The sequence below is a fragment of the Megalops cyprinoides genome, chromosome 1, assembly GCF_013368585.1.
Source record: "Megalops cyprinoides isolate fMegCyp1 chromosome 1, fMegCyp1.pri, whole genome shotgun sequence".
NCBI classification, from domain to species: Eukaryota; Metazoa; Chordata; class Actinopteri; order Elopiformes; family Megalopidae; genus Megalops; species Megalops cyprinoides.
The window spans coordinates 55,886,133-55,913,862 of record NC_050583.1 but is presented as its reverse complement, the minus strand read 5'-3'; the positions used below and the strand labels follow the sequence as shown (position 1 = coordinate 55,913,862).

General features: G+C 40.5%; 1 protein-coding gene across 1 annotated transcript in view; it reads left to right on the top strand.

Moving 5' to 3' along the window:
* Positions 1-27,730, top strand: part of LOC118778338 (protein bicaudal C homolog 1-like) — a 65,187-nt gene that overhangs the window by 15,235 nt on the left and 22,222 nt on the right. The window contains exons 2-3 of the mRNA XM_036529843.1: positions 5,412-5,458; positions 19,597-19,666. Of these exons, the coding sequence (XP_036385736.1) occupies positions 5,412-5,458; positions 19,597-19,666 (117 nt within the window). The remainder of the gene's footprint in view (positions 1-5,411; positions 5,459-19,596; positions 19,667-27,730) is intronic.

Genomic DNA, 27,730 nt, shown 5'->3' with positions numbered 1-27,730 from the left:
GTAATTGTCCTGGGCATGTTTAGTCAGAGTTACTTTTGATTTCAGCAAGGGTTTATTTGACTGCTTCGCTTTTATTCAATCATTTGTCTTTCTAGGGTGTATTTGTCGACTTGGAAGGGGCTAAGGTTTGGCTGTGGAAACGGTGCAAGTCAGAAGAATTTTATGTGTGTGTGTGACTTGTTAAGTTAAGGTGCCGTGCGCTGACTCTGAATGTTTGTCACCCCATGTAGTGACTGTACCATCCGTAGGGCAGAATGCTGTCTACATGTACATGTTACACTGCCTGTTTTTGGTCCCAGTCCTTTAACTGTGCTCCATCTTGCTCTGCTGCCTGAGGTGTCCTGCAGTAGTTAGACCTGCCTCATGATCCTGTTGATTTTCTGGGTTTCGTTGGATGGTTAAAAGATGATTATTCTAAGCACATGGTCCCCTGCAGCTTGGCAAGTTGTCCCCTGGTCTCCTTAATCGCTCCTGCCCTCTGCTGTCATGGCCCTGCCTCAGAGGTGAGATGCAGCACACCGCATTGCATAGCTATAGGCACGCTTCCAGCTCCACACTGCTCTCTCTGTAGCTCCCTTGGGTTCTTAATGCCCTTGATTTGGGATGTTTAGCATCTGTTAGGATTTGCCAAGGTGACAGAACTTATGATGCTAGTACAATTTAATGCAGTTTTTTTGTGCACACACTGTACAGTGTATGCTTATGTCGTTATGCTAACTCTCCATTGTTTGTGTGTTGATTTTATGTACAGTGTGTGTTCTCATAGTTTCTAAGCACTTTATAAGAACTCTGTGTTCACCTTCATAATAGTCATGGAGCACACTCATGCTATTTGATTAAAACAGCACAGAACATTATGTTCGTGTTAAAATAGCAACAAAAAGAAAATTAGCAGAGTTTTGACTGAATAATTATTTTATCTTTAAAGTGGTATGCATGGAATGTCCCTTTATCAGGTTGTGCTTTGATTACACATGACTTCATCTGAAATTGTTTAATCTATTTCCATTCTCTCAAGATGCCTGTCTGAAGTCAGATTAAACATTGCTGAGGTCAGGGAATGTTTAACTACGTTAACTACAGTAGATGCCAGCGGTACCAGTGCATGCGTTGGCTCACAGGCTTTCTCAGAAAGAAGCCCCACGACTAATAACGTGAGAGTGAAAACAGGTTGTGAGTGCAGCTTTCAACCTTTCATGACCTTCAGGAGTCCATTTCTGTGCCATTCAAAGGACATTCATTGCAACTAGTTACACAGTCTATTTCCGTTCACCTTAATTTAATATAAGTCATTCCTATGCAGTTACCACTCAATAAAACAGAAATCAGTTGGTACTATATATAAGGTGGCTAAAGGCTAGGGTGCAAGGCTGAACTATGTTCCAAAATATTTTTAATTCTGACCTCAGCCTTAACTGCATAGCCCCTTCAGCTTGCAGAATTGCAGTGTTTCTTTTTTCGTGAGGGGCATGGGGAGTTTGAGTTGCCCCATCGTGCAGCACAAGGTCTTCAGTTTTTACTGCAGCAGTGAGTGAGGATGTGAGGGCTGAGAACCCTCCGTTTCAGAATGTGAGTGTGTTACAGGGGAACAGTCAGATCCTCTTGTATGGAACTGTTCCATTAGCTAGCCAGTGCATGATGGGAAGGTTGTCCCCGGTGAGATCGACACTGCCCTGTGAGCCTGTTTTTTCCCTCTGGCAATCTTTGGCGGCTTACTCAGGTGGAATGATGGAGTTCATTAGATAAGCTGTTGAAGCTACATGAGCTGGGAGCTCAGGGCTGCTGTATACACCTCATGTGATGTGCTACCACACAAGAGTCTCCCAACCCAGTTTGACATTATGCCAGGGAAGTGGGAAGCCATCATCAAGTCAAGCAGCGATTGAAAAAGTATTAGACTTGTGATGCACGTGTGCGTGTGTGTGTGCGCGTGTGCGTATGTGTGTGCGCGTGTGCGCATGTGTATGAGCTACTCCGTGACAAATATCCAATGGCTGTGCGCCACTTAAGTAAGAGCACTACAAGGGGATGCAAGAGTAAAATATAAGAGGACAGTGCATTTGTTGCAAACAAGTGAGTGTTGTGATGTATTTTCCCTGATATCAGTCAGGAGGTCTTTGCTTAGCTACAGTACATTAGCAGTAAGGACTATGGAGCCATAACTGTGTTTTGAAACGTAAGTACAAACCATGGTATATCACAGTACGTATATCTTTCTACTAATGCAAGATTAATTCTTGGCAAATGTCTCAAGATTCAGTGTTTTTTAATGATTTGCGCAGTATGATTTTGCCCAGTTCCAGACATTAATTCCACCCATCATGAATGTGATGCTAATGATGCATTGAGATTGTTGATCTGTTTTAATGCTTCAACATGGGAAGGAATTGCACTGAGTGGTGGTTAATGGCCCTATGAGTTTGTTGAAGGTGGTTTGTAAAGTAAACATTTTCACAAGGTAAATGGCTCACTAGCCTGAATATATATAAGTATATACAAAATATATAAAATATAAAAAAATTTACATGCATATATGAAAAATAGTGAGGGAACTGCAATAGGATCCACATTGTGTCAAACCAAACAGCACTTCCTTGCCCTGTTTCCCTGGAAATTATTTAATTATTTTCACAGAACTTTCCATGCTTTTTATAACCTTTGTTACTAATATGTAATAATTATATAATTAGTGTTTACAATTCATGGAGAACAGTAAAGAATTACGGTGATAATATGTATCCGTTCCTATCCTGTTTTGTGCCTGTACAATGCTAATTAATCTCAGTGGCTGCTGATTGTTCAGAAAACTATATTTTCCCATCCTATAGCTGTCTGTTCCCTGCTTCATTAGTGTGGACGTTTCCTAGATCAGCTGATGGGCTGTATCTTGTCTTCAAATGGATGGTGGTTCAGCAAGGAGCGGGCTAATTGAAGGGAAAGAGTTTTTCAGCTGCCTTGTGTGTTGTGGTCACATTAAAAGTGTCCTCAGTGTTATATTGTTGCCCTGGATAACTTGCACTCAGGAGTGGGTCTAAACAGCGAGGAAATTTGAGTCTCTTTTTAAAAAAGTAGAAAGGACAGTCTTTTCGGTGGACATTGTGCCACAAACTGGGCGTTATACATGGATTTACTGCCTGAGAACGCTGTGTGTGTGGGTCTGTGGCATTACTGACGCAGTGAATTGAAAGTGTTTCCATGGAGTTGTCTGAAAAGCTTTGAGAGGATGACTTTTGGCTGGTAAAGTTTCACTTTGCCCCTCTCGTGAATCAGGCTGTCATTTCTCACCTGCTTCACTCATCAACCAGAAAGACAAGGTCTGCACTCCCTCAACCAGCTGTGGGGTCAGCGCCAGAAAATGCATACTGTAACATATTTCAAATTCAATTTTCTGGTAGTTTAATTTTCAAGTAAATTTCCCCTTGCTGGGCCTGCCACCTTCCCTCCTTCACAGTTGTTTAGTCTGTAGACATTAAACTGATTTTCTTCACAATTCAAGTCATATTTATGTATTTGCATTCTGTAGTCTGCTTCATCAACTATAACATGTTTTTTTTCTTCCACAAAATTGGAAACTGTTTGTTAACGTGCAAATTTTATTTCAGTTGATCTGAAAGTTACAAGCTGCATTCTTCCTGGCTTTCTCACCAGCTGCAGACATCTATGTGCGGGGGTGTAATTATAAACATATGTTAGCTGCGGTTAAGATAAGTATCAAACTCAGTGGCTAAATGGGCAAAAGTGGCAAGAGTGGTCTTTGCATTGTTAAATTATTATGTGACTATTTGCTCTGCATGTCCCACATGTCTTTAGAAAGGGTCTTTTCTTTTTGAAGCTGTACTCACTTGCCACACTCAAAATGTTCTGATGCTGCCATAATGTTGTAGTAGTGTTTTCTGTTTTGTTTTTGTCACAAAGCGCCAGTGTGACAGCAAACATCTGTTTCTGTATGCCATATATCTTTCTTTCCTTCTACTATATACCTTGTTACAAAATTGAATAAATGAAAGAAGATTATTTACAAACAGTTTTCTTTCTCTTTTTTTCATTTTGTATATTGTATAAGTTTATACCTCAGCATGGTAACTTTTTAACTGAAAAGGGAGCTTACTAATGACACGGACTAAAAGAAGTTGTTGGATTTCATATTTCAGACCACATTTTCCCAACAGCCTGCCGGAGATTCTATCAGGGAGTGTGAGTCAGGGGTTTCGAATGGACTGATGTTGCTAAATGGGCGTAATGATGTTGTGTTTGTTAAATGGCTCGTTACAGTCCTTACAGTTTAGAAGTACTCTCCAGTGCAGTACTTGGGTCAGTGGAAAGCGCACATAACTTCAGCTGCGTGGTCCAGCTGCTGTTGTGTTTGCTCTACTAGGGTCAGGACGAGACAACAGGAGTTGAAGTTGGTGTTTTTTTAGGTGTGTTTTCAAGTGATTCTGGCCCCTCATGGAACAGTGGACTGGGGACAGTGTACAAATTCCTTCTGTCTGGGGTTATTCAATAGTGGGTTTTTAATAATCTCCTTGGGAGAATAATCTCCAGTTAATTTTTGAGGTCACAACATTAAAATTTCATCCCATCTGTTGGATGAAACATAAGAGGCCATGCTTGGATCTGTATTTTTCCAGCGCATGTTAGTTCACTCTGACCATAAGCTGAGTAATTTGTTGCTTAGTCACAAGCCTCATTTAAGTTCACTTAATCACTTTGACTGTTTATGGATTTCCACTTTCGGTTTATATGTCAGTTAAACACCTTGAAGAATAACACCAGGCATTGCTTCCCATAGAAGGCACAGAAATGATGATGTCATGCTTAAGATTCTAATCAACAGATAATGACATTCTGAAGGCTTCTGTAATGAGGCACATTTTGCTGTGGATAGGGCAATGATGGTGACTTTGAGGGGCAACAGGTACCTAATTCTCATGCAATGAGAAAACTGAAAATATGTGTTTATTTTACAAAAATGAAAAGAATGCACTCAAGGCAGTCCTTAGCAAGGCGATGGCTTGTTGAGTTAAATCAGTGAATAACCAAAACAATACACTGAAATACTGCTGCAATCACAGCTACATGCCACAGGCTTGTAGAATGTTCTTCAAGAGCACAGTGCACTACTGTAGACAAAAAGACATTAGTCAAAGTACTGAGGCCTTGGAACTGAACCCATTATTTTAATACAAATGACTCTGTATTCAGAGTTATTATTTTCTCATGTGGTTCAGCTGGAGCGAAGAGATGTGCTAAGAATAATATTTATTTCTCCATGGAAAGCTGAATGTTTCAAATGGCCATGCATTTTCAGTGGCCTTAAATAGCCTCATAAATATTTAAAACGAATATGTATGATTTCAGTAACCGGACCTGATTGAATGGTTTATCTAATAAGTTTTTTTTATTCTCTGCAGCTGCCACAGAAGGGAGAGTCAATGGAGGGGAGGATTTCTTTCAGAAGGTAAGAATGAAATGCAGCATTCCTAAAGCCAAGACTGTTTGGCCATCCCATTCTGCTGGCATAAAGCAGGCCAAAAACCGGATGATGCATGCATATTTTCTTTTTGGATGTAAGAAAGACATGGATCACTTGCAGTCTCGAATGTTTGAAAATACATGCATTCTGAGAAAGGCGTGTAAATCAGTGAAACTGCAGGTAAACCTTAAAGAGACATGGTATTCGTGGTATTCAGACAATATATCCTGCGTGAAAGTTGTTTGCTCTGTGATATTCCTCCTGTGATCAGTGTGAATTGCTGCTGAGCGGCATGAAATGGAAACAGCAAAGATTAACCTATGTGCTCACATCTGATCTGCCGAGTTTGTGAGCAAGTCTTTGGTCAGTGGTTGTGTTCAGGCCTTAAAGAAAGGCCCGTGCTAGCATGGTTGACTCCCATTGGGCTTTGACCCAACACTGTGTACAAAGGAACATGAAACATGGCAGTCCTTTTTGAGCAAGCCAAGGAAAGCAAAATTTGCCATGTGTTTTTTTTTCCTGCCTCGCTGAGATGTTGACGAAGGCTTTTAGGGAGAGACAGTGCAAGTATAATTGGCATTGGTGTGGAAAAATATCTACTGGTGAGCGTGAGCAGCCAGACAGGTCTCTGGTAATGAGGGACAGGACCAGAGTGCGGAATCAACACCAGGTGACGCCAGGCACCTTGGCCTCAGAGAAACGGGGCCTTCTGGAGAGGGTGAAAGAAAACGCCTTCAAAATAAATACGTTTCAGGGAGCGATATGTCACTTTCACTGAAAAATCCAGCAGACAGTGAAACCATTCCATTTGTGTAAATCCGAAATGTGTGGGAAAATAAACGGCGGGGCCGAAAGACCTTTATTGCTGCTGTGGTAGAGCTGTCTTGGAGGATATCGCCCAGCCCTCAGTGTGTTTTAACTGAGGTAAGCAGAGCTGATATTAAAGCACTGGAATGTCAGTCGTGGCTTTTTAAATAAATCCTTTCCTAACTTATCTGGTATGTTTATAAATTGACGCTTAAATTAGTAAACGATGAAAGTAAAGAATGTGCTAAGTAGTGCAGTGAATTGACACGTTTCAGAACCTTATAGTTTTAAAGACCTTGCAATCAATAGCAAAATTGGGTCACCTTTTTTACTTCTTCTTTGAGACATTGACATACTTTCGTTGTAAAGGAATACTTTATTTAAACAGACTTTTTGAACATGTTGAAAGTTTGACTGTGTGGTAACCAACACCCATAGATAATTGACAATTTACTTGACATGCCCTTGCATTTGTATAGGAAATACTTACTAGTGAATGGTCCATTAAAAACGTGAAAGCAATCTGAAGTTCACGCTTTTTATATAAAAATAAATAAATAAAAAATTCAGACTTGATCTCAATATCCTGTGTTCTTTGGCAGTGGTGCATATTTCCATCAAACCAGCAAGGCGAGAATTAAAAGGCAATCAATCATCTGATTCAAGCGTGGAGTGGGTGCCTGGTCAAGCCGAGATTGAGAGGCATGTATATGTACATTATTCAGTGCAAAAATGTATCTGGTACAAAATGACGTGCAAGTTCAATCACATCAAGATGTGCCAGGGCTTTATGCGACTGACATTGTAAGGCTCTGCTATTGGATATCTGAGCGCTTTGGGAAGCTGCACAATGGCGTAATTCATCCTTTGTCGAAGATGTTTATCTTCACACGAAGACCCGGGACCCAGCTCCACAGGACCGAAACCGAAGAGTTCGGGGACGGAGAAATTGGGGGATGTATATTTTACTTGGGTCATCTAAAGCTGATTATTCCAGCCCATACACCTGTTTCCTGAGGCGTTGAACCTCTGCTGCATTGCTGCTCGAATTTTAAGTGAATTAAACTGAATGGCATTTTGTTTCACTTTGCGGTCGAGGGTCTGTCCAAGCAGCAGGAGCATGGAGTGAAAAAATCAGGCCTGCAGTGAGAGAGGGCTCCTCCTCAGTCTCTGCAAATGCAGATGAAGTTGGAGGGTGGTGTGGGGTTGAACTGAGAAATTATGGTCTTTCACGACGTGGGGCCTAGTAATATTTTCTTGTGGTCCTTTTGGAAGACTTACGCCTGTTTTGGTAGTGCGACGCTGATGAGGAGGGTCGGTAAAAATAAAAGGGAGCCTGCCCCCAGCACTCATGATTAATGGCAACCCCCTGTGGCCAATGGGAAACCTCTGTGTGGTTTCATTATGGGACATCTGACTGTGAGGATCAGTGTTACTCCCCAGGGTTTGTGCTCCTAGGCCTGTGATTCTCACTCAACCCCACAATCTCCTCTCAGTGCAGTTGCTGTGCCTCTATGATGTTCTCACTGGCATTAGCCGCTTGTACGTACTGTGCAATATCCCAGCAGGACAGTGTTCGGGAGCATACAGTGCTACCTGAAGTTTTGTTGAAACCGCTGGGATTTTTTTTGAGGGAGCCGTTTCAAGTAGTGGGGGAAGTAGCAGAAACTGTAAGTTCGGATACCAAGGCTGTGGAGTCTCCATAAGCACTCTCATAAAAGTCATTACATTAGATATATAATTTCTTCATTTTAGCAACACCAGAGATGTTGCCTCACATCCTGGCTGTTTCCATATTTCTATGAGCTATCTAGATTTCTAGGTTTCAGTAAGACCATAATGAATTTCTTATAAACATATCTTAATTTAACTCAATAAAGTCACACGCTATTTTTGAGAGTAATTTCATCTTTTGTTTCAGATAATAAAGTGTGTACCTTTTTCTGGAAAATGGCTAGCCTAAATGTGTATTGAGTCTCATACAACTGGGAATAGGTTGGGTATTTCCCTGACCTCATGAAACATTATTTAAGGTAACTTTGAACTCTGCCACAGAGCTTTTCAGAGCAATGCTACACAAGTGGCCATTAAGTAGAAATGGTTGTGTTATGCCCTGTAACATTTTGACTGTTGCATGTACAGTAATTGAGTGGACTGACCCGAATGCTGACCTCGGCTAAGTGGCTAAAGCATTCTTGCTGTTGACATGGTTTGTTCTATTTAGGAGCGTACTTTTCCTCCCTAGTCCAAAAACTCCTCTGACTCAATATGTGTTTATCACTCAGGCAGCGGTGAATTGTAAACTAGAAGTTATTTGTCCTGAGAGATCAGCAGAAACAGGAAGGAAAGAATGAAGAACGGGTGTGGTGGAAGGTCTCATCAACAGTTGCTGTGGGGCTGAATATTGAGGTTATTCATAAACACTGCTCTGGAATCAACCGTGCCAGATTCTCAGACTGAGATGGGAATCTGTTCTCAATCAGATGTAGCCGCTGCTACAAGGAGAACATTCAATGACGTTGCAATGCATGCCGAAGGGATGAGGTGTAAAATTAACATGAATCCTGGTTGATGAGTTGCAGTGTGTGAGTTACAGCTCTCCCCTCAAACATAAAAACCAGAGCTCTCAGAAGCATCAGGATTGACGCAACAAATATGTGAAGAGCATCTTCAGAAATTTTTAAGATGAAGCTAGGCTTGTCGCGTGAGCTGGAGACGTGACCCTATGCATTTAAAGATGCTTGTAATTGAATAAAGTATGTAACAAAGTGGAGGCTCTTGATCACTGCCTGATCACCAAAGTGCTTCACGCACCGCCTTGTGTGATTGTCTGTGACATCAAAGCCCAAAGAAACTGTTTGATTGGACATGCCAAGTGTTTATAAAACCAGCTTTGACTGCATTTGCTAATGGGTGTCCAGATTAACACTTTGCCTGGGGTTCAGTTTGAAATGATCACTTTTAGCACAGCTGACAGTTGGTCAGATCTAAATACTGTAGAATGCAAATATTACCCTAAATCTTTCTCTACAGAGTGTTTGTGCTCTTGGAAAAACATTCCTTAACTGTTACGCTGAATTAGTCAGGCTTTTTTCCTCTACTCTTGCCAGGTGAATTATTCTTTTTTCTAAAATTTGTATTAATTTTAATAGATGCCATATTTTTTCGCTTTTTGAAATCCATGTGGGTATATGTGTCTGTGTTTAAAATTCTTATGTCCCTTGCTTTGCCCAATTATCTGTGTGACTTAAGGAAAGTGCTTATTATAGTCAGTTTTCACAGAACTCTTACAAATTCACAGGTTTCAGAGTGGCAAATTAGACCTTCATTGTGTTTTGATGATTCAGTCTAAGCTATAATTGTCCATAATATGGACTTTCATGGGACGTCTTTGTGAATACTGTTCATTGAATTAATATATGAGCAAACATGATCCAGACAGTGTTTTCTGTTTTAAATGTTAGAGTTTTTTCCATTCTTCATTGAATGTTGTTTAATTTATATCCAGGTGAGTTGGCCAGCAAAAGTGATTTCTGCAATATTCCACTATTGTACAAATCCCTCCTGTTATCATAAAAATCAGGACTTCTTATCATCCCTTCCTGTATTTTGAAAAAGGTTTAATGATTAGAACAAGCCTATCGAGGTTCATGATTTTTCCTGTCTTCTGTAAGGTATCTAACAATCTGTCTGTCCTGATCTTGAATACCTTAAACTTCTTCACTTCTGCTGTGAGCCCTGGTAAGGTATTCCATACTTTAATAACAGTATGTTGAAAAAATAGTCCCTAGTGTCATGTCCTGCTGACAGAACTCATTTTGAATAATCCTGAGAAGCTCACCTGTAGCACATTTCACTCTACATGACATAAATAAGTCCATTATGGTGTATTACACATAATAACCCCATAGAACAACTTAAGAAGAGCAGTATTATGCAGGCAAAGTAAAAAAAAATCAGACACTATGCTACAGTGCTATCCTTTCTACCACGCGATTTTCTGGAAAAAGTAAATACTGAGCTGATTAGGCCAATTCCACTTTCTCACCGGATGAATCTTGCGCCGGCTCGGGTGGTTTTTGGGGATGGGCTTTTTTGTTTTGTGAAGGACCCTAAAGTCTGTGCTCATGGAAACACTTATTTGGATCATTTCCTTTCCTTTCCGCCCCCATCCCCCCCGCCCCACCCACGCGCTGGACGCGACGCAGCGCTCAGAAGTAAATGTCTCATCGGCTCATGGGAGGAACGGTGAGAACTCGCGCCTCGAACATCACAGGCATGTGTTTGAGATTCGCTGCGGTTAAAGGCGCGTCCCGTCCAGCGAGGGATCGTGTGAGACCGCCGCTCTCCTCCTGCCTGCTGGTTCCCCCCGCAGCTCCGCAGATGACTCCAGCTCGCTCCCTCTTACTCACCGTCTGTTTGTCATCCTTTGAGGGCTGTAATGAGCAGCTCTGCATCTTAGGGTTATTTTGGACCCGCGCTCTCGTACAGGGTGGTTTCCAGCACAATTGTCTGGGTTTTTCCCCCCAAGCCCGGGATCAGAGGGTGTGATGCTGGAGGGGTTGTTTCCCTCTAGCTCTCACTGTGGGAATCTTGTTTTGATTGAAACAGTGCATTTCTGTTCCTCTACTGTGCTTGGCTGTGTAACGCGTCTCCTTTCCATCGCAGCGTTTAGACGAAGGCCCAGCGAATACTTTGAGCATTAAGCCACTCCTGCCTCTCCCCCATCTCCTGGCTGAACTGTGCTGTAAACAACGCCAAAGTGAAATATGATCACAGATGTACTGTGAGCTGAATCCAATGGATTCTGCTCATTTAATTTGGGAGCACAATACCGCCTTGTAGTTGAACAGAGAAAAGGAAAGTACCTTGAGATCAGTTTACGTTTATTTGAAGGAGTTTAATTGAAGAGGCTTGTAGTCGCACTAAAAAATAATGACTATGTATGCTACCAGATCGTCTGTGCAATAAAATCTGATTAACTCTCTGACTCTATAGAGCTGTCCCCGTTGGTTAAAATGGGCTGGGGCTATGGCATAGATGGCGGTGGATGTCTGCTGGTTACAGAGCTGTCCTCAGACCCTATTTACGCAATTAGCTGAATCCAGTGATTAGTTAAAAAAATGGTACTGTAGGATAATGAAGGGGGGAAAAAAAGAAAAAAGAATATGTTCAGTACTCATATTAATTTGGATGACATCTGATCCTTAATTACATCCTTTTGCCGTGAGCTCATGTTTATGTTTATCCCCTCTCTCCACTACACTGGATACTGGCTGAACACTGCCACTCATTGATGAAGCAACTGCAAGCCAGTTGCCACTTGGTACTGTGTGTGTGTGTGTCATAGTTATTCAGTTAATTCACTTTTTTTTTCTTTTCTTGGATGCCAGATGTGTGTAGAGGCTCAGTGTTTTATGTCCCATCTCAAACTTCTACTTTAGTGGATTAGGAAGGGAAGGAAGAAGGCACCTTGCCTCTTATTCATACTCCTGGGGTATTGATGGCTGCCCAGTACCCACAATGCCCCAGTGCTGCTTTGCTGTTAGCCTTTTTTCGTTTTGTTTTGTTTTTCCTGCAGTTGGAATTCAGGCTTTGTTGACTTTTCTGATTCTTTTTAGGCCGCTCCTGGTGTCTGGGATTTGGTAGGTGGGTTGTCTCAATGCTAATTTGCATTTCTTGTCATAACAGAGATAGAAGAGGAAGAAAAAAAAAACAAAACAGAAAAAGATTATTCTGACCCAGCTTCCTCTGTGGCGTTGGTTAGAGGCATTTCCTCCCAACCACTTCAGCTCAAAATAGAGGTGGTGTCAGCAGCTCAGAGCCTCTTTTGTATTCCTCAGACTGACTAGGATAGTTCAGCCCATTGTCTGTGTCATCTTATGTCTGAATTATCCAGCACCAGTATGTGGCAGTCCTCTCTCAGACATGTCTAGATATTTTTTTTTTCACTTTTATGCTGTCCTTGTTTATCTCTTCCCCGCCACGTTGCTGGTCCTTTTGTGTTGTGTTCTGTATGATTTCATTCCTTGGTCATGTTTGTAAAAACATAGTCCTGAGTGTTCCTCCCGACCCAGGGTCCTAGTGCATCCAAAACCCCAGCTGAAGCAATAGCTGACTGCCTCGTGTTTGGAGAGGGAGGCAGGAAACAGACATCAAACCAGCCTTTGCATTGATGTTGATTCTCCCAATATTACACTAAATCTGCTCATTTACATTGGGAGATTTCATTACGATATCATTGAAGACTGTTAACTCTGATCTCAGGCTATAATTAAAACACTTTTATGTATTTTACATTTTTCTTTTGTAACGAAGGAATTTGTCTTGTGACATTGTTGCTGTGTGGAAACCTGTAGCTGTTTACGGCTGTTTTGTTTTCTGTTGCTAGCAGTGTTGCTTTTGTTTCCATCTGATCCATCGGATGTGTTCATTACTTATTATTTCATTTGCTTCTCAGATTTACCAAAAGGGGGTGTACTTGATAGTTTAGCTTTGGTGGCCATTAGAGGGTTGAGGGGAGTTTTTTTTCACCTCTATCTCTTCTTATCTCATGGTCACCTTGTTAGCACAAAGGGGAGACACTTTTGTGTATGTCAGTCCTCTGAAGAGCTAGTCTTATATAATAAGTTACTGTATAAGAATATGCATGTATGTATAATATATGATAACTGTATTATTGGGCTTTTTTCATGTTCCATGTTACATTTCAGTTATCAGTGTTTCATCTTGCCTTGCCTCTGTGTATTATACTCTGTGCATTTGCCTATTGCTTTAAGAGTACCATGTATATACTGTATTAACATTTGATGGATGGATGGATGGATGGATTTTATGGATTGATTGGTAGACGTGCTGACTGATTGATGGTGTAATGAGCCCATTATAGACGGAGACATCAGTTCAATCTCTGGGCCTTTTTTGCAAAGACAATGGAGTATGCCTCACCAGATTCAGCTCTGTGGTAAGGGAAGATCACCAGTTCACTCCCACACCTTGGCAAAGGCTACACACCACAGTGGTGGTAGATTGTGGATGTTGTCGTTACATGGAATGTTTTGCAGGATACGTTACAAGCTAGGTGAAAAAAAGGGAATTCCTGTGCAGATCGAAAAGGTTCATGCCCCTGTTCTGTTTGGGCAACAAAACATGTTAACTTTTAACAAGGTTCAGCGTATCCCCTACAAATGTTTGTCATGTTGGCAGCACAGCTTCTGAGGTTTTGTGGTAAATTCATCTCACTAATCAGACTGACATCTCATTTACTGTATCTTGCACCAGTAATTTGCAGTTTTGGCCTTTTAGAATAAATTTTTACCATTTTTGCAGCTGCAGCACTTCATAACAAATCTGAATAGACAGACACTGAAGCACTGTGTAGGGCCTTATCAATTCTGTTTTTTTTTTTTTTTTGGATTTGGATTTCTTTTTCTTGGATTTATTTCTTACATTTTACATGCCAATGCACTGACAGAAATATAAAATATGTTTGGCCAATATGTTGCCAAACACCAACTATTTTGAATAATTTTAATGAGTGCCTTTAACATATATCCAGATGTGGAGTATATGTACAGTGGACACACAGGCACGCACGCTGTATTTCTCAGAGTCATCTGATGTCAGTTGCTTAATAAAATTAGGGTTGTGACAGATGGGTTGACCTGAACTACCTTAGTTAACCTAAATCGTGTTCAATGAGCTGAAAGTTGAAATGTGCACACCCACAAAAAGAGCAGCAGTATGAGTAACAGCATTTCAAAAGTATTTAGAACACAGTTACAGGGCTGGTTTTGCAATTTAAAAATAGAATGTTGCCACAGAATTAATTTAAATGGAAGGCTCCAGTTTTTTGCTTTCTTTTGTTTTCTGACATTTAAAATGAAATTGAGTAGCTGTAATGACTGAATTAGGCTACACTGCTTTAGCATTAGGTTGGCGTTTTAGTCCTGGTTTATTTCATTAAGAAAGGCAGCAGTGTAGCATAGTGGTAAGGAGTGGGACTCGTAACCAAAAGGTTGCCGGTTTGACTCCCTGCTGGGGCACTACTGCTGTACTCTTGGGCAAGGTATTTAACACAGAATTGCTTCAGCAAATATCCAGCTTTATAAACGGGTAACATATAAAAATTTGTAGCCTACCTAAATTGCTTTGGATAAGACCATCTGCAAAATGGCAATAATGTCACAGAAAGTAGAAGTAACATTTTATCATAATAACTTTATAATAATAACATTTATTTCTGGTGTATGTTGATAGTGGTAATGTGGCGTCACACCTGTTGGGTTTCAACTTGGGTTGTTTGCACTGCAGGCTGAGCAATATCATTACCTTCTACCATACTAGCATACATATAGTGACTAACAATGATGTTAGAGTTTAACTCTTTTTAATATTTTCTAAGTGTTTGGAATTGCCTACTTTGAAGACAACTTTATGACCGACAGCACAGTATTTTTGAAATATCTTCCAGGTCTGGAAAATGTCCCTTTTAGCAGCGCTATCACGTTTGCATCAGATTAAATTCATGGGTAACCTAATTTGTGAAATTATTAGGCTCTTTTGATACTTTTGTTGTAAGACATAAGTAGAAAAAAAATGTCTAGGGTACCCATTAGGAGGTGTGTGTGGTCTTTAAGTAATTCACATCAGTATGCTTCTGCCAAAAATAGCATCAGCCACAGAATAGGGCAACGTTCATGGAGGGGGGGGGGCACCAAAAAGTGGGAGGCTGGCCAAAATCATCATCAAGCAGACTTGTAAAACTCAAAGTAGACCTTTTCACTGATCTAATCAATGATGAACCTTAAAATCCCGTGGAAAAGAACACGGGGAACGTTTGCTCCTGCTTGAACCTCGGTCATGTGACTGTCATTTTTTTATTTATTTATTTTTTTTGGCTGGCCGCAGCCTCGTTTTTTTTCAAGTGCCTCCAGAATTTATGCATCCTGGTTTGTGGCGAGCCTCCAAAAAATGTGCATCTTTAGAGAAAATGAGCAGTTTCCTGATGAGGATTTGAAATAAAAAATGATTTGCTGGGTCAGGATTGTGCCTCTGCTGGCTGCAGTGGCGAAGGAAGGGCAGCAGCAGCCATACAGCTGCTGCTTCTGCTGCTGGCACCAGGCGCCCGTGTAGTTAAACACCATTTAATCCTGCGTATGGAGCAACCAGCCCTTGATTGCTGTGGTTTCCAAAGCTGCATTTATAATACTGAGAAATTTAGCAAGCTTCATTGTTTTTGGTTTTTTTTTTTTTTTTAAATTCCCCTGTTTCCAGAGTGGAACTGTGCAGTTTGGGATTTCGTAGGCTAAACGTTTCAGTTGAGATTGTTTTAACTGGACGCCGTTCCTCCAGCAGCTGTGTATGAGTGATGTAGACTCAGTGCATAGAAATGGCCTCTTTAGTCCATTTTTGCAGGTTAAAACATTTGTTTTTGTCATGGAGGCCTGGTGACAAAAAGCAGCAACCTGTATTTGCGAGTAAGGCTTGCACACTCGGGAGTAATGAAATTCTTAAACTGCACACAAAATGTTCCAACAAAGTGCTGACCTTCCAGCTCTGGGTAATGTCACTTTGCAGCATGTAGCTTTTTAAGAAAGAGAGGATGCCAAAGTCCATAGAAATGGTTTAATCTCTCAGCATAGTTTAGACATGCCAGTGCAATAAAATACATGCACTTTAGTGCTGAAGTTTGAATTTTGCACAATGCATATCTGAATACAAGGTTGCTAAGAAAAATGGCCTGAAACTGAAAAAAACTGAATTCTTATTCTGCATTCCAAATTCCAGAACACAAGACCAAGAGCGTAGGCCAAATTCTTTATTGATAGAAGCCGAATGCAGTTTATGAAGCTTTTTTTGGTTATACAAAGCTATTTGTGTCTCTGAAATATATGTGCAGTATCTCAAATCATGTCCCCTAGTTGAAATATACCTCAGCTCTAACCACAGTGTCATTAATGAATCTGAAATAGGCAAATCAATCAAATCTTTTTTGTAGAAGTTGATTTGTGCATTAGTGCTTTCAACCTTCTTAAAATGTGTGCCATAATGTTGAAGTGACTTGATGGACTGTAATATTATATAGTGTGTGGGATCCTAATTTTGGTTGATGCTGGGTACTTGTGTTCATGTGCGCAGGTGTTCTCCAGTCTCCATAGTTTTATTTTTATTTTCAAACAGCATCACTTGACGGACATGGAGAAAGATGCTTTCAATAAGTGCAAAGCGGAGCCAAAATGGACGTCTCATTCGTAAAAGCCTCACAGATGGCTGGCGTAATGATGTGTGTCATCTGCACCATGATTTTGTTGGAGGAAAAGCCCTTTTATGGAAAGAGGCTTTAGTTTGAATGAAAACTGCAGCTGCAATCTGCTGTTGTTGTAAACCGGATTCTTTCCACTGGCTGCACTGAGTGAAATTGTGGAACTAAGGTTAATAACTGAGCTGAGCACACAATCCCTGCTGCAAACACTCTGTGTACCGAATTCCTCAATTTTGTCTGTTTTTCCAGATGATCTGGAGTGGATTCACGGGGTCTCCAAATAGCAAAGGCTATGTTATAAATAATAATAAAATTACCTAAGATTGTTTTAATAATACAAAATTCAATAATAAAAAAATAGTAACAGTACGGATATTCTTATTAGGAAACCAAACATGCTTGAGTTGTGTTTGTAGCTAATGCGGTGAATTTCATTGGTAGATTGAAAGAGGCCTAATCAGGTTCTTCGCATCTTACGCAGCCAGTAACCCATTTTGAACAGCTGGATTTTTACTCTTCGTCCAAGTACCTTGCTCAAGAAAACAAAAGCTGAGGGTCGGAGTCCAGCGCTCTGAAACCACATGCTGGCTAGATTTATGTCCTCCAGTATGCGTGACAGTAAAGCCGCACAACTTCAGGACATTAATACAAATAAGGAAATGTGGAGGGAAGGACTGACATAGCAGTCTTTATACAAGGCTAGTCAGTGGACCTCTAAAACAAACCAGATGGCGCGTGTTTGCTTCGCTGATCTGGACTACTTGATCCCCCCTGTCTATATGCAGGAAGTGGAGTAAGGTGAGACGGCTCCAAGAGTTTGCAGAGAATACATGTAGTATTAAAGCGTAGCATGCTGTTATTCCTGGACTTCTGCAGAGCACAGTTTCAGCCACATTCGTGCACATGCTCCTCGTTACTATTGGTAGCTTTATCAGACATTTCAGCTCTTGTTAAAGCTGACATCTTTCGTGTGCTTCAGAGCCAGTTAATGTCGTCTTTAAAGAATTCAATATTCCCACCACCAAGCGTTTTCCTGCCTGGATGTTTTTCCAAAATCATAAATAAGTGCTTGACTGGCACATTTCATTTGCAGCTTGATGGTTTTCACCTGTCATAGCTTCACAAACCAACAGGCTCAACAGGGAGAAAAAACTGAATGGAGTTCAAACAGGACATTACACACTGCACTGCTGATTGTGAAGTGTGTGTCCTTCAGCAAAAGAGGCCATAAATTCTTACAAAATTATTACTATACCAGGTGCACCATCCAAAGTCAGCTGGTACAAGAGGGCTTAATAGGCATATACTGTATGAGCTGGCACAAAGGAGAATCTTATACCCTACTTAATGAAGCTTAAATAGGGCATATGATACACATTTTTGTTGTTTGATAGTGTCATAAATGTCCTCCTAAATGCCTGTCCATGAGGATAACAGATTTTGTGACTTATTTCTGATTATTTAAACCGATTCACCATTAAATGTTTCCCATCTTGGAACCTAATTTGCAGGAATTTATTTTTTTATTTGTTTGCTGAGCGTGTGCCTATGGAAATGAGCGGTTACTGTCCCTTGATATTCCTTGTGAATAAAACAAATATTTTGTACCTGATACTGTCATCATAATTATAACAAACAGTGTTTTCAATGTACACAGAAATTACTCTGATATGCAAATAACATCATTTAAGTCTGTATATAAACACTTGCAAATTATGTCTTCTATTAAAATGATTGGTTTCAAAATGAGGGGCATATCTCGTCGGGCAGCTAACCCCTGCATTTGATGAGTGGAAAACTGTAGACTAGCTTGCCAAAAATCAGTATTTAAAGAATAGCTGGCCAGTTTTCCTGCACAACAGAGATAGGTGCCATCTGTTTTTTAAATTTCTGCTACTGGTTCACATAGCATCAAATATTTACACCGTTATTGACTGTATGCTTGGTATTACCTGGTTTCTAAGTGTTAATGTCCTCTTTGTGTTACAAATAGCTACAATGAAAATGTGTTGCTATTGATTGAGCATGATCAAGTTCAGGCTATCTAGACAGGAGTGACTAATGATAAGAAATATTTTTCGGGGTACTGGAGGATTTGCAATGATATAGTGGGTAGTAGAAGTTACTTGCAGAAGAAGAAGGAGGAGGAAGAAACTTTAAAATTGTCAAAGTGTGGGCGTTTATTGAGTAGCCACATAAAAGTCTATCTGGTTTCTCCCTGCTTTAATGAACTCAAATGGCATAAAAACAAATGTCTGTAAGGACTCAGACCTCTGGGTTATTTTTTAGTGACTCTGTAGGAGACTCTGAATTGGCTTAACGCTCAGTCTAGGAATGGCAGTATGCCACTAACCTGTAGCTTAGCTGGCTGGCGGGCATGCAATACCTGCAATCTCAGTTCCTTACAGATATTAACCAAGACCTATATTTTATCTAACCACATTAAGTTTTGCTTTATCTTATCACTGGTATTACTGAAAAATACTGTGTAACAAAAAGCCTTACATTTGTGGTCAGACCAAAACTGTAATGCAGTCAGTTGCAGTGCAATTAAATGCCATGATCCATGCAAACAACAGGTTGGGCAACTGGTAAGTATAAAAATGCCAAAAGAACATCCCCCTTAATTGTTATCCTTTTATTTCCTGCAAATTATTTTTCTTTCATCCCCAAGACCGATGCTGAAAATACTGGGAAGTGTCCCAAAGAATGCAAATTTACATTTGTGAGGATTGGCAGCTCTTTTATGGGTAATTAGTGGCTTGTTATTAATTATAGTTTTAGCATCCATGCTATTTACCATTCTGTCAAGTCAAAGAAATGTAGAGAATGAAGTGATTGCTGTGAACTGAAGTACAGTGTCTGCTTTATTAGTCTGAGAAGGAAGTTCAAAGAGAAAATGGGTGTACTTTAATATCTCAGCAAGGCGAGATTTGTCGTGTATTTAACCCACTCATTGCCCCAAGGCCATTGTCTTTAATTGCAATCAAATGTCAATCCAGGGATGCTTTCTGTGTCCAACACAATGCATTTTTGTTCCTCTGTCTTGCAGGTTATGGAGGAAACAAAGACTCAGATCGCATGGCCTTCAAAACTGAAGATAGGCGCCAAGTCCAAGAAAGGTAAGTCTTTGTGTGTGTTTCTCTCATCAGGGTTGACTGATATCTCTTGTGTATTTGATAGATGCGTGGGAATGCTCATTCTGCCTGATACACTCTCCCCCCTGTGTAGCTGAGTTGACACTAGTAGCAGTTTCCATTTATCAATATATATTTCAAAAATTAACCCATGGGAACCCAAGGGATGGGCTGGATATACCAAGGATATGACAAATAAATGGTTTTAGAGCAATAACCAGTTATATATATATAAGGAAGTAATGAAAAGAACAAATTTGTGCCATTTTGGAATTAGGGGTGCAGGAAAAAAATATTCCTAATTTAACACTCTGTCCATTATAAGTAGTGTGTGAGAATGGCATATATTTGCATCATCTTGCTTTGGTGCATTTTTTCCTTTTTGTTGTTGGTTGTCTCTCAGACCTTTTTTTCCCTTTCGATAATTAGTATAGAATTATTTTTAGAATCAAGGTCATATAGTGTTTCCTTTTTCTTTTTTACCTTTGGAGGGTAATTGAAAAGAGCGGTTCCTTGTTGAAAGTAGATAAAAGTTTAACTTTCCAGTCTGCTCTGTTACTTTGCGCTGATGCCTAGCTGATAAGCGGGTCAGACTTATGTTAAGGCTTATGTTCTCACATTTACACAGTTTCAGTGTCAGGAACATGTGTCACACAGCTCTGTGGAGAAGGTCATGTCTTTGGGCTATGTGTGATGGGGGGGTGCTGCTCCTTCTGTTGCACCTTAGCCATGTCAGAGCCTGTGGAATAATGCTAAATCTGGCATATAACACTGTAAATATCTCTGTGCCTTATTCTACCTGCTGTTTTGCTCTTTCTCATTTTCGGATGGGTTTGTCTGTTGGATCTAACAGCATTCAATTCTGCAAAATGATCTGTGAATATTTTAATAGAACAAGCCAAAATACAGTTGCAAACACAAAATGTACCAATAGCACTCCAATAGATATGAATAAGAACAGAGAAGGTAAAGTTTCAGTTGTTTTCTTCTTTGAAAATTAAGTGTAGATACACATTTTTTCTCCCTTAACATTTTAAATTCCGCCATAACACTTTGCGTGTACTGTAGATACTGTGTGTGGGACCTATGGGACCATTACAAACATCAGAGCAGCATTTTTGACATGTCAGACATCATGGTCTGATTACTAAGGTTAAAAAAATTGTGAAGTCATGTAGAAAAAAAAACAGAAATGAGCTTTCATGGTTGCCATAATGCAGCTGTGACTGACAGTGCAACAGGAGGGTCAGGATAGTAGATCAGTTTCAAACATTAGTCTGACCTGAGCTCCCAAGTTCACATGCGTCACAAATACTATTTGCATTAGGTTGTCATGGGGGGGGTCAAAGATTATTTAAATTCCAGCACGCTATTGTGTGTATTGGCAGACAGCCTTCTGAATTACTTAAACTGAAAAAAATGTTACATAATCGGTTACAGTTATCTAGTGACTGCATGCTCCAAGCATCTCTACAAAACACATGAAATTACTCTGTCATACCACTACATGTTACATAGCTGTTGTAGGCCAGATGGAATAACTGTTTCTTGACTGGTGGTGACTTTTTTTTTAACCCTTTGTCAGCTCAACTGGAAGTCTGTTGTAAGTGCTATTGCCATGTAGTGTGCTTTAAACCCCTTCAACAACTGAATTTTGACACACCTGCTTGATTGCTGACAGACAGTAGATATACTACAGTGGAATCATCAAAATTAAAATCAAAGTGTAATTTCATTCAATGTCCCTTCGTTGCTGTGTGATTTGAATTTATTGGCTTTTTTTTAATGTAACTTTAAATCCTCAATTCCGTCATGTTAATTATAGCCAGTCAATTGTGCACCCTAAGTGTCACTGATGTGTGTGGGATTTTATTTTTTGTGTCATTGTTGGTGTTTACCCCACACCTGAATTGCTTTGCTCTGCCTTCTTAGCATTGCAGCCTGAATAATTTCCATGCCCTGTCAGGGCATGACAGATGTTTTTACCCTACCATTCATGGCCCTGTCAAAGAGGCCCGCTTAATGTGAGCCATTAAGTGATAGCTGTGCAGACTTGATAAGAGCAGCTCCTGCTCCTCCAGTGAGGGAACGTTAATGCTGCAGCGACAACTCTTCTGGCTCCTTGATGTATCTGCAGGTTCAGGCCAGCTGGAATAATAGCATCACCAACAGCCCTATTATGTCTCCAGACAATTTAAAACAGAACCTTACAGGGCAGCATAAACCTCAGCATAGAAACTGCTGTTATCAAAATGTGTTGGGGTGGTAAATACTGATCTTTGTCCCTGTTTTATTAGTTTGTTTTTGTTTAGTTTTTTTTTGCTTGTGCTTGCTTAATTCTGGCAAAAAAGAGTTCTCATCCTGTTGTGGAAGCCTGAATCCCAGAATGCATTCCATTCTTGCATGATCCAAGGTGTTGCCGTGTAGCTAGGGGAGTTCTTCTTTCCTGCTTTTTTGAGCTGTATGTCTGTTGAATTCATTTGACTTTGAGTCCAATCTCATTGGATCTGTGCAGCTCTCCAGTAGCCCCAGCGAGCAATAACAAACCTTTCCAAAGCTTCGCTCTAGCAAAGGCATTGATTTACTGATCCCATAAATTAATGGCTTCAAGGATGGCTCGAGACAGCCTTAAAGAGAGATGACCACGCTCTGCAGATTCAACATCAATACTGCCACTGCAAGGCTTTGCAGAAAGTTTACATTATAATTGCTGCTTGTGTCTCCTCTGCAGAAATTTTATACCACACTGTAAGGGGGAAAAAGGGTAACTTTAGACATCCATTTTATTTTGCTCATTGATGAGGGAACTAAGCTACATTGAAAAAGACTGTACTTGCCCTGGGATCAAGTACTCTTGTACTGGAACAGGCTATTATAGTAATGTAAATCCTTCTTTATCTGGATCACACAACCCCGCATTGGACAAGGTATCCTGCTTTAACCCTGTATTCTTTTTATATTTGATGCTACAGTGTCTTTGAGAAACCGGTAATACAGACATGCAGCTTAGGAAGGAACTGGGGGTGCTTTTTAAAGATATCAAAAGCACACTTCCGATGGAATGTGGTATGTGGTAGACTGTTTTAATTGACTTTTACAATATCACATTTATGAGACTGAACAGATGCTGTTCGAATAGATCTGTGTACGATCTCATGGAGTTAATCTGTATATATGGACAATGTCTGCAAAATGTAATTAATATCATTGTGAACGTGTGTGCGCCATACCACATCATGATAAATGTACTGTTGTGTTATATTGAAGGTTATATGTGTTAATAGTTGTAAAGGGTCAACGATCCTTCCACCACTGCACAGGCCAGATGGACTCCTCTGGCCCGATGAACCCCCACCTGGCCTGTAAAACAGCACGTGGAATGTTTGTGGCCTTAACAGCACTGCAGTAGGCCAAAGATTACTTGTGAAATATCACACTTGCAGAAATGCCGTTGCGTTGCGCATGCTGTGACTCTGAAGGCCTGGCGTGCAGTGATTGGCAATTCAGAATGATCAGATATCAGTTAACAGATCAGTCTCCTCCAACCCACTAATCCTTCAGCGATAACTTTGGCTGTGAAAGTAAAGATGAGGAATCACACGGCACGGCATTGCAAAGCAGATGATGAAATGTTTTGACAGCTTGTTTTCTTGCTGAGGTGTTGCATATCTTAGAAGAAACTAGCAGAACAACATGCACTACAAAATGCAGTTATTTCTTTCCTGATTAACCAGTTAATGTAAATATTTAAATTAAATATGTTTGTGTGTAATTCTTCTTTATTGTTTCACCTGCTTTGCTTCCCCTAAAATTGTGTAAGATAGACTGACAATGTTTAATTTACTCATTTTCAGCAGACTCTATTTAAAATTGCTATTCTTATTTAGGCATGAATTTTCACTTGAAAAGCTTCATCTAAAAATCTTGATATCTAAATTCATTTCTCCAAAAAGGTAATTCATGCAATGCATGCAATACTCCTCTTTAAATATGCTGAAATGTCAAGGCTGTAAAACGGAAAATATGCAGAATGCTGCTAGGGACTTAAAACTATTTCATTACGCTAACATATTGCATGTTTTTCATTTTAAAATTCCTTAAAAAAATATAATGTTCCAATGATGATTAATCACAGTTAAATGACTGGTTAGTTGACCCTGGAATTGATAATGTAAAAGAGATTTTAAAATCACTGTTCTAGGCAGTAATCCTGAAAATGTCAAGGCCCACAGAAGCATGTCATTTAGGCTCCCAGTGCAAAGGTAGTAGAAGACTGTAGTGTTTTTTTTTTTTTTTTTTTTTTTGCATTGACTCATGTAGGATATGGGTTTTCAGCTAAGTGCTGGGCTTTCTTTCCTGAGCCACGAGACAAGGGGTCACCTTCACCAGTTTCTGAAAATGTTTGTGAATGTCACTCCCTCTTTCTCCCTCATATTTACCTAAACGTTTTGAGACTATGATGGTGTGGGGTTTGCATGACTTGAATCTATCAGTGATAGCATGTTTTAAAAGGACTTCATTGAAACAAAGTAGGTTGAGAATGTTACCAGTCACTTATCAACAGTGCCATCTTCTTTGTCATCTAGAGCTGTTACCATGGCAATTCCGCTTCATCACATGTACAGAAACAAATCATTTTCAACATGATTATTTTTGATTTCCAACATTCTGGTTATTTCATTGTCATTCATAGCAGCAAAACCTTTTGAATTTTGAAAAAAATGGTGAGTGTTCTGTAGAGTGATGGCACTGGACTCCAAGTGGTCATTAATGGATAAGATTACGTCACGATTTCAACACCGCTTCACACTTGGTGCAAGGCTTCCATCACATTTATATTACATTCTGATATTTAGCAGAATGACTTACGAAGTGTACAAAGGATATCTAATAGAGTTTCAAGAAAGATGGCGCATAGAGGACAAAAGAAACCATGTTCGAACATGCATCTACCCCTTACACTAAACTGTGGTAACTGGTAACTGAGAAGGTGAGATATACCTGGGGAGGGAAGCCAAGGTGTTGTCTGAAGAGGTTCGTCTTCAGTCTGCAACAGCAGATGGCTAATGACTCTGCAGTCCTGACCTCTATGGGAAGCTTGTCAGACTGTTCCATGAGTTTTAGACCAGAACAGACACAGTATGCAAGCAGAACTTGAAGCTGTGAAGGGGAGGGACAACTACATATCCTACAGTTACAGAATGGAGTGACCTGGCCGACGTGTAGGGTCTGACAATGGAGTGAATATAATTCCCCTTGTCGCCCAGGAGAGTTAATGCCAGTGTTCTTAAACTGATGCAAGAGATTACTGATAGCCAGTTAGGGAAATCAGCAGAGGTGAGGCGTGCACACTTGCAGCTATGTACATTACAAAGCTGAGCCACTGAGTGTTTTCAGTACCTTAAGATCCTTCTGTTCTGCACAACACAGATGATTACAGTGTTTGGTAGAGTTCAATTCCCCACAAAAGCAACAAGCTTGACTTTTAACCCTAATATGGGCACTCTTCAATATAAGCTGGCTGACATTTTGTCCCCCATTAATTCCCCAGCCCTGCTCACCAATCCAATTTGGAGGAATCAGTAAATCTTCCCACCCCCTTGTGGTGTAATTTACGAGCGGACAAGAACACGGAGATCTCTCACTGATGTCTTTACTCGAGGTGAATTGAAAGCTGCGGGCAGCAGCTGTGGAAACACGGTTGGGACAGTGTCGCCGTGCCCTTATCTCCCTCTCCTCACCGCGTGGCAGCTGTGTGTGCCGACGTCGCCATGGAGACCTGCTAGGCAGCTGAACCGCGCTCCCCGGTATGCTCACGAGTCAAACCCCACCAGAGGGGGGGATTTAAGGTCCCATACTTTTACTGAGGTCATTTGCATTTTTTTTTTTTTTTTTGTCAGCATGTTGTTTTATTTTTTTTTTCCTTTTTTTTCGGACAACAGCCTCAGACTTCAGTTCCCAAGGGCATAAATCCCTCGGGCTGCCTTGTTACATGTAACACGGATGCTCTGTTACATTGCAGGGAAACGAGCCGTCTCCGTGGCAACGGACGTGTCGCCGTGCAAATTTTGTGACGCCGTAGATGCAAACAGCCCTAACGACCTCCAGGATTCATTAAGGATGAATAAAAAGAAAAATGTCTCAATTTCTGTGTAAGCACCCATTAGCGCTCCCTCGCAAAGCATAATGGCCCACTGATGATCATTTAAATAATTTACTATTTCTTCCGTTTTTCCTTTTGGAGACCTAGTCATCTCTGGTGCTTGGAGGAAGGGTGATATTATGTGCACACGTGCAATAAATGTATACGTTGCTATATATGTAGGCTCATGAGTGGGGGGGAAGCGCTGTTTTTTTTTTTTTGGTTCATTGAGTCAATATTGAAGTTACAGAAGCCACTCAGTTTGGTGGAATCCATAGTGATTGAGGCAGGCTGCTTTTAAGCTGGACCACTCTGCGTCCTCCCGTCTGCCACGTGAAAAGTCATGACGTAGAGCTGGAAGACGGCATGTGATATGAGTCACAAACGGTAACGGTTCAGTACGTTTGTCTTGGGGAGGTGATTTAGTGGAGCGGCATGGACGAGTGAGCAGCATTTCACTCATGGCTTCACAGGGAGGGACGGTTTAAAATGCAAATGCCCCGTCAACCCGCGACGCTACAGTGAAAATACAAATCTTTACTTTGACATTTTCTCTCTCAAAGTGATCTAACCACAGACGAACACTGAGTTCATACGATTACCAGCTGTTTTAATTTACTGGGGGAGGTCAAGTCTGACCTGCATTAATACAGGCCTGTGCAACTAGTTTGCAACCAAATGCATGACAGGAACATGGAATGGAAAGATGGAATGGAAGAACAACTGAAAAAGACATGTTCACTGTTGTGTATTTCATGCATTTTGAGCCTTTACTTTGAAAAAAAAAAAAGCCAGGCCTCAGATCTTCATGTGTGAAGCAAGCTGTGGCATTTACAGGAACAGAACTGCTATAAACATCATGGGGCTCCCTTGAGGAATCTTGTTTATTTAGACGGCCACAGGAAGCCCGGCTGTTCTCCTTTAAAGCTGCAGCATGTTAATCAATCCGACTTTAATGCCCGTGGTATTCCTCATACAAAAGAGATGTTATCGGGCTTAAGTCACACAGACTCGACGTCGCTCCCAAAGGCCCCAGCGCGTCCCAAAGCTTTATGAAGCCTCCACAGCATCGTATGTCCCTGCTCATGACTGTGCAACAATTCAAAGTATGTAGTAGGAAAACAGATTAGCTTCCTGCTTTCTTACGGAGCGCAGCCAAAATGTGGCCCACGGTCTCAAAGCAGCAGGATTAATTGGGGGTGAAATTAATCGTTTTTTCCCCCAATCAACAAGTTTCTTTTCTTTTTTTTTCTTTTGTCTACGATTTCCAGGAGTCTCTCAACCACCTTTTGCTAGGGTCAGGGAAATATTTTCCATTTTTTTCCCCAACAAACCCTAGGTTTTCTGTTTTTTTTTTTTTTTTTTTCTTATTCTCTCTGGAAAACGGACCCCCCTACATGTTCAGCATTTTGTGCCAGTCTCATTGTAAAAATGTGCAATAACTAATAAAGTTTTATTGAATGATTTTTTTTCCTGCACTTCAGTGTTTGTGTAAGTTGTGCTCTACTGTAAGTGCAAGACATTTTGCCAATGTTTGTGACTCCACAAATGGTTTTCAAAGCTGTTTTACATCTGCAGTTATGAGTAGCAGTTAGAGCTGTTTTTTTAAGTGTGTCTTTTTTCTCAGATGTGTGTAACGAAAGAACACTCCTAGTCTAAACACATTGGTCATTTACAGTAATGACTCAAACAAAGCATTAGAGTGATAAAAAATGGTTTAAGGTTTCCACTGTTGAGGCAGGTCTAATACGATATGTTTCCAAGCTTTTTCCAATGGTATAAAGTTAATGTCACTGTATTGTAATCATGTAGGTAAACCGTGTGTTAATAACTGAACCCAGGGCAAGTTACAATGACATGCTTTACAGCACACATTGCTTTCAAATACCTTGAAATGCACTGTGTAG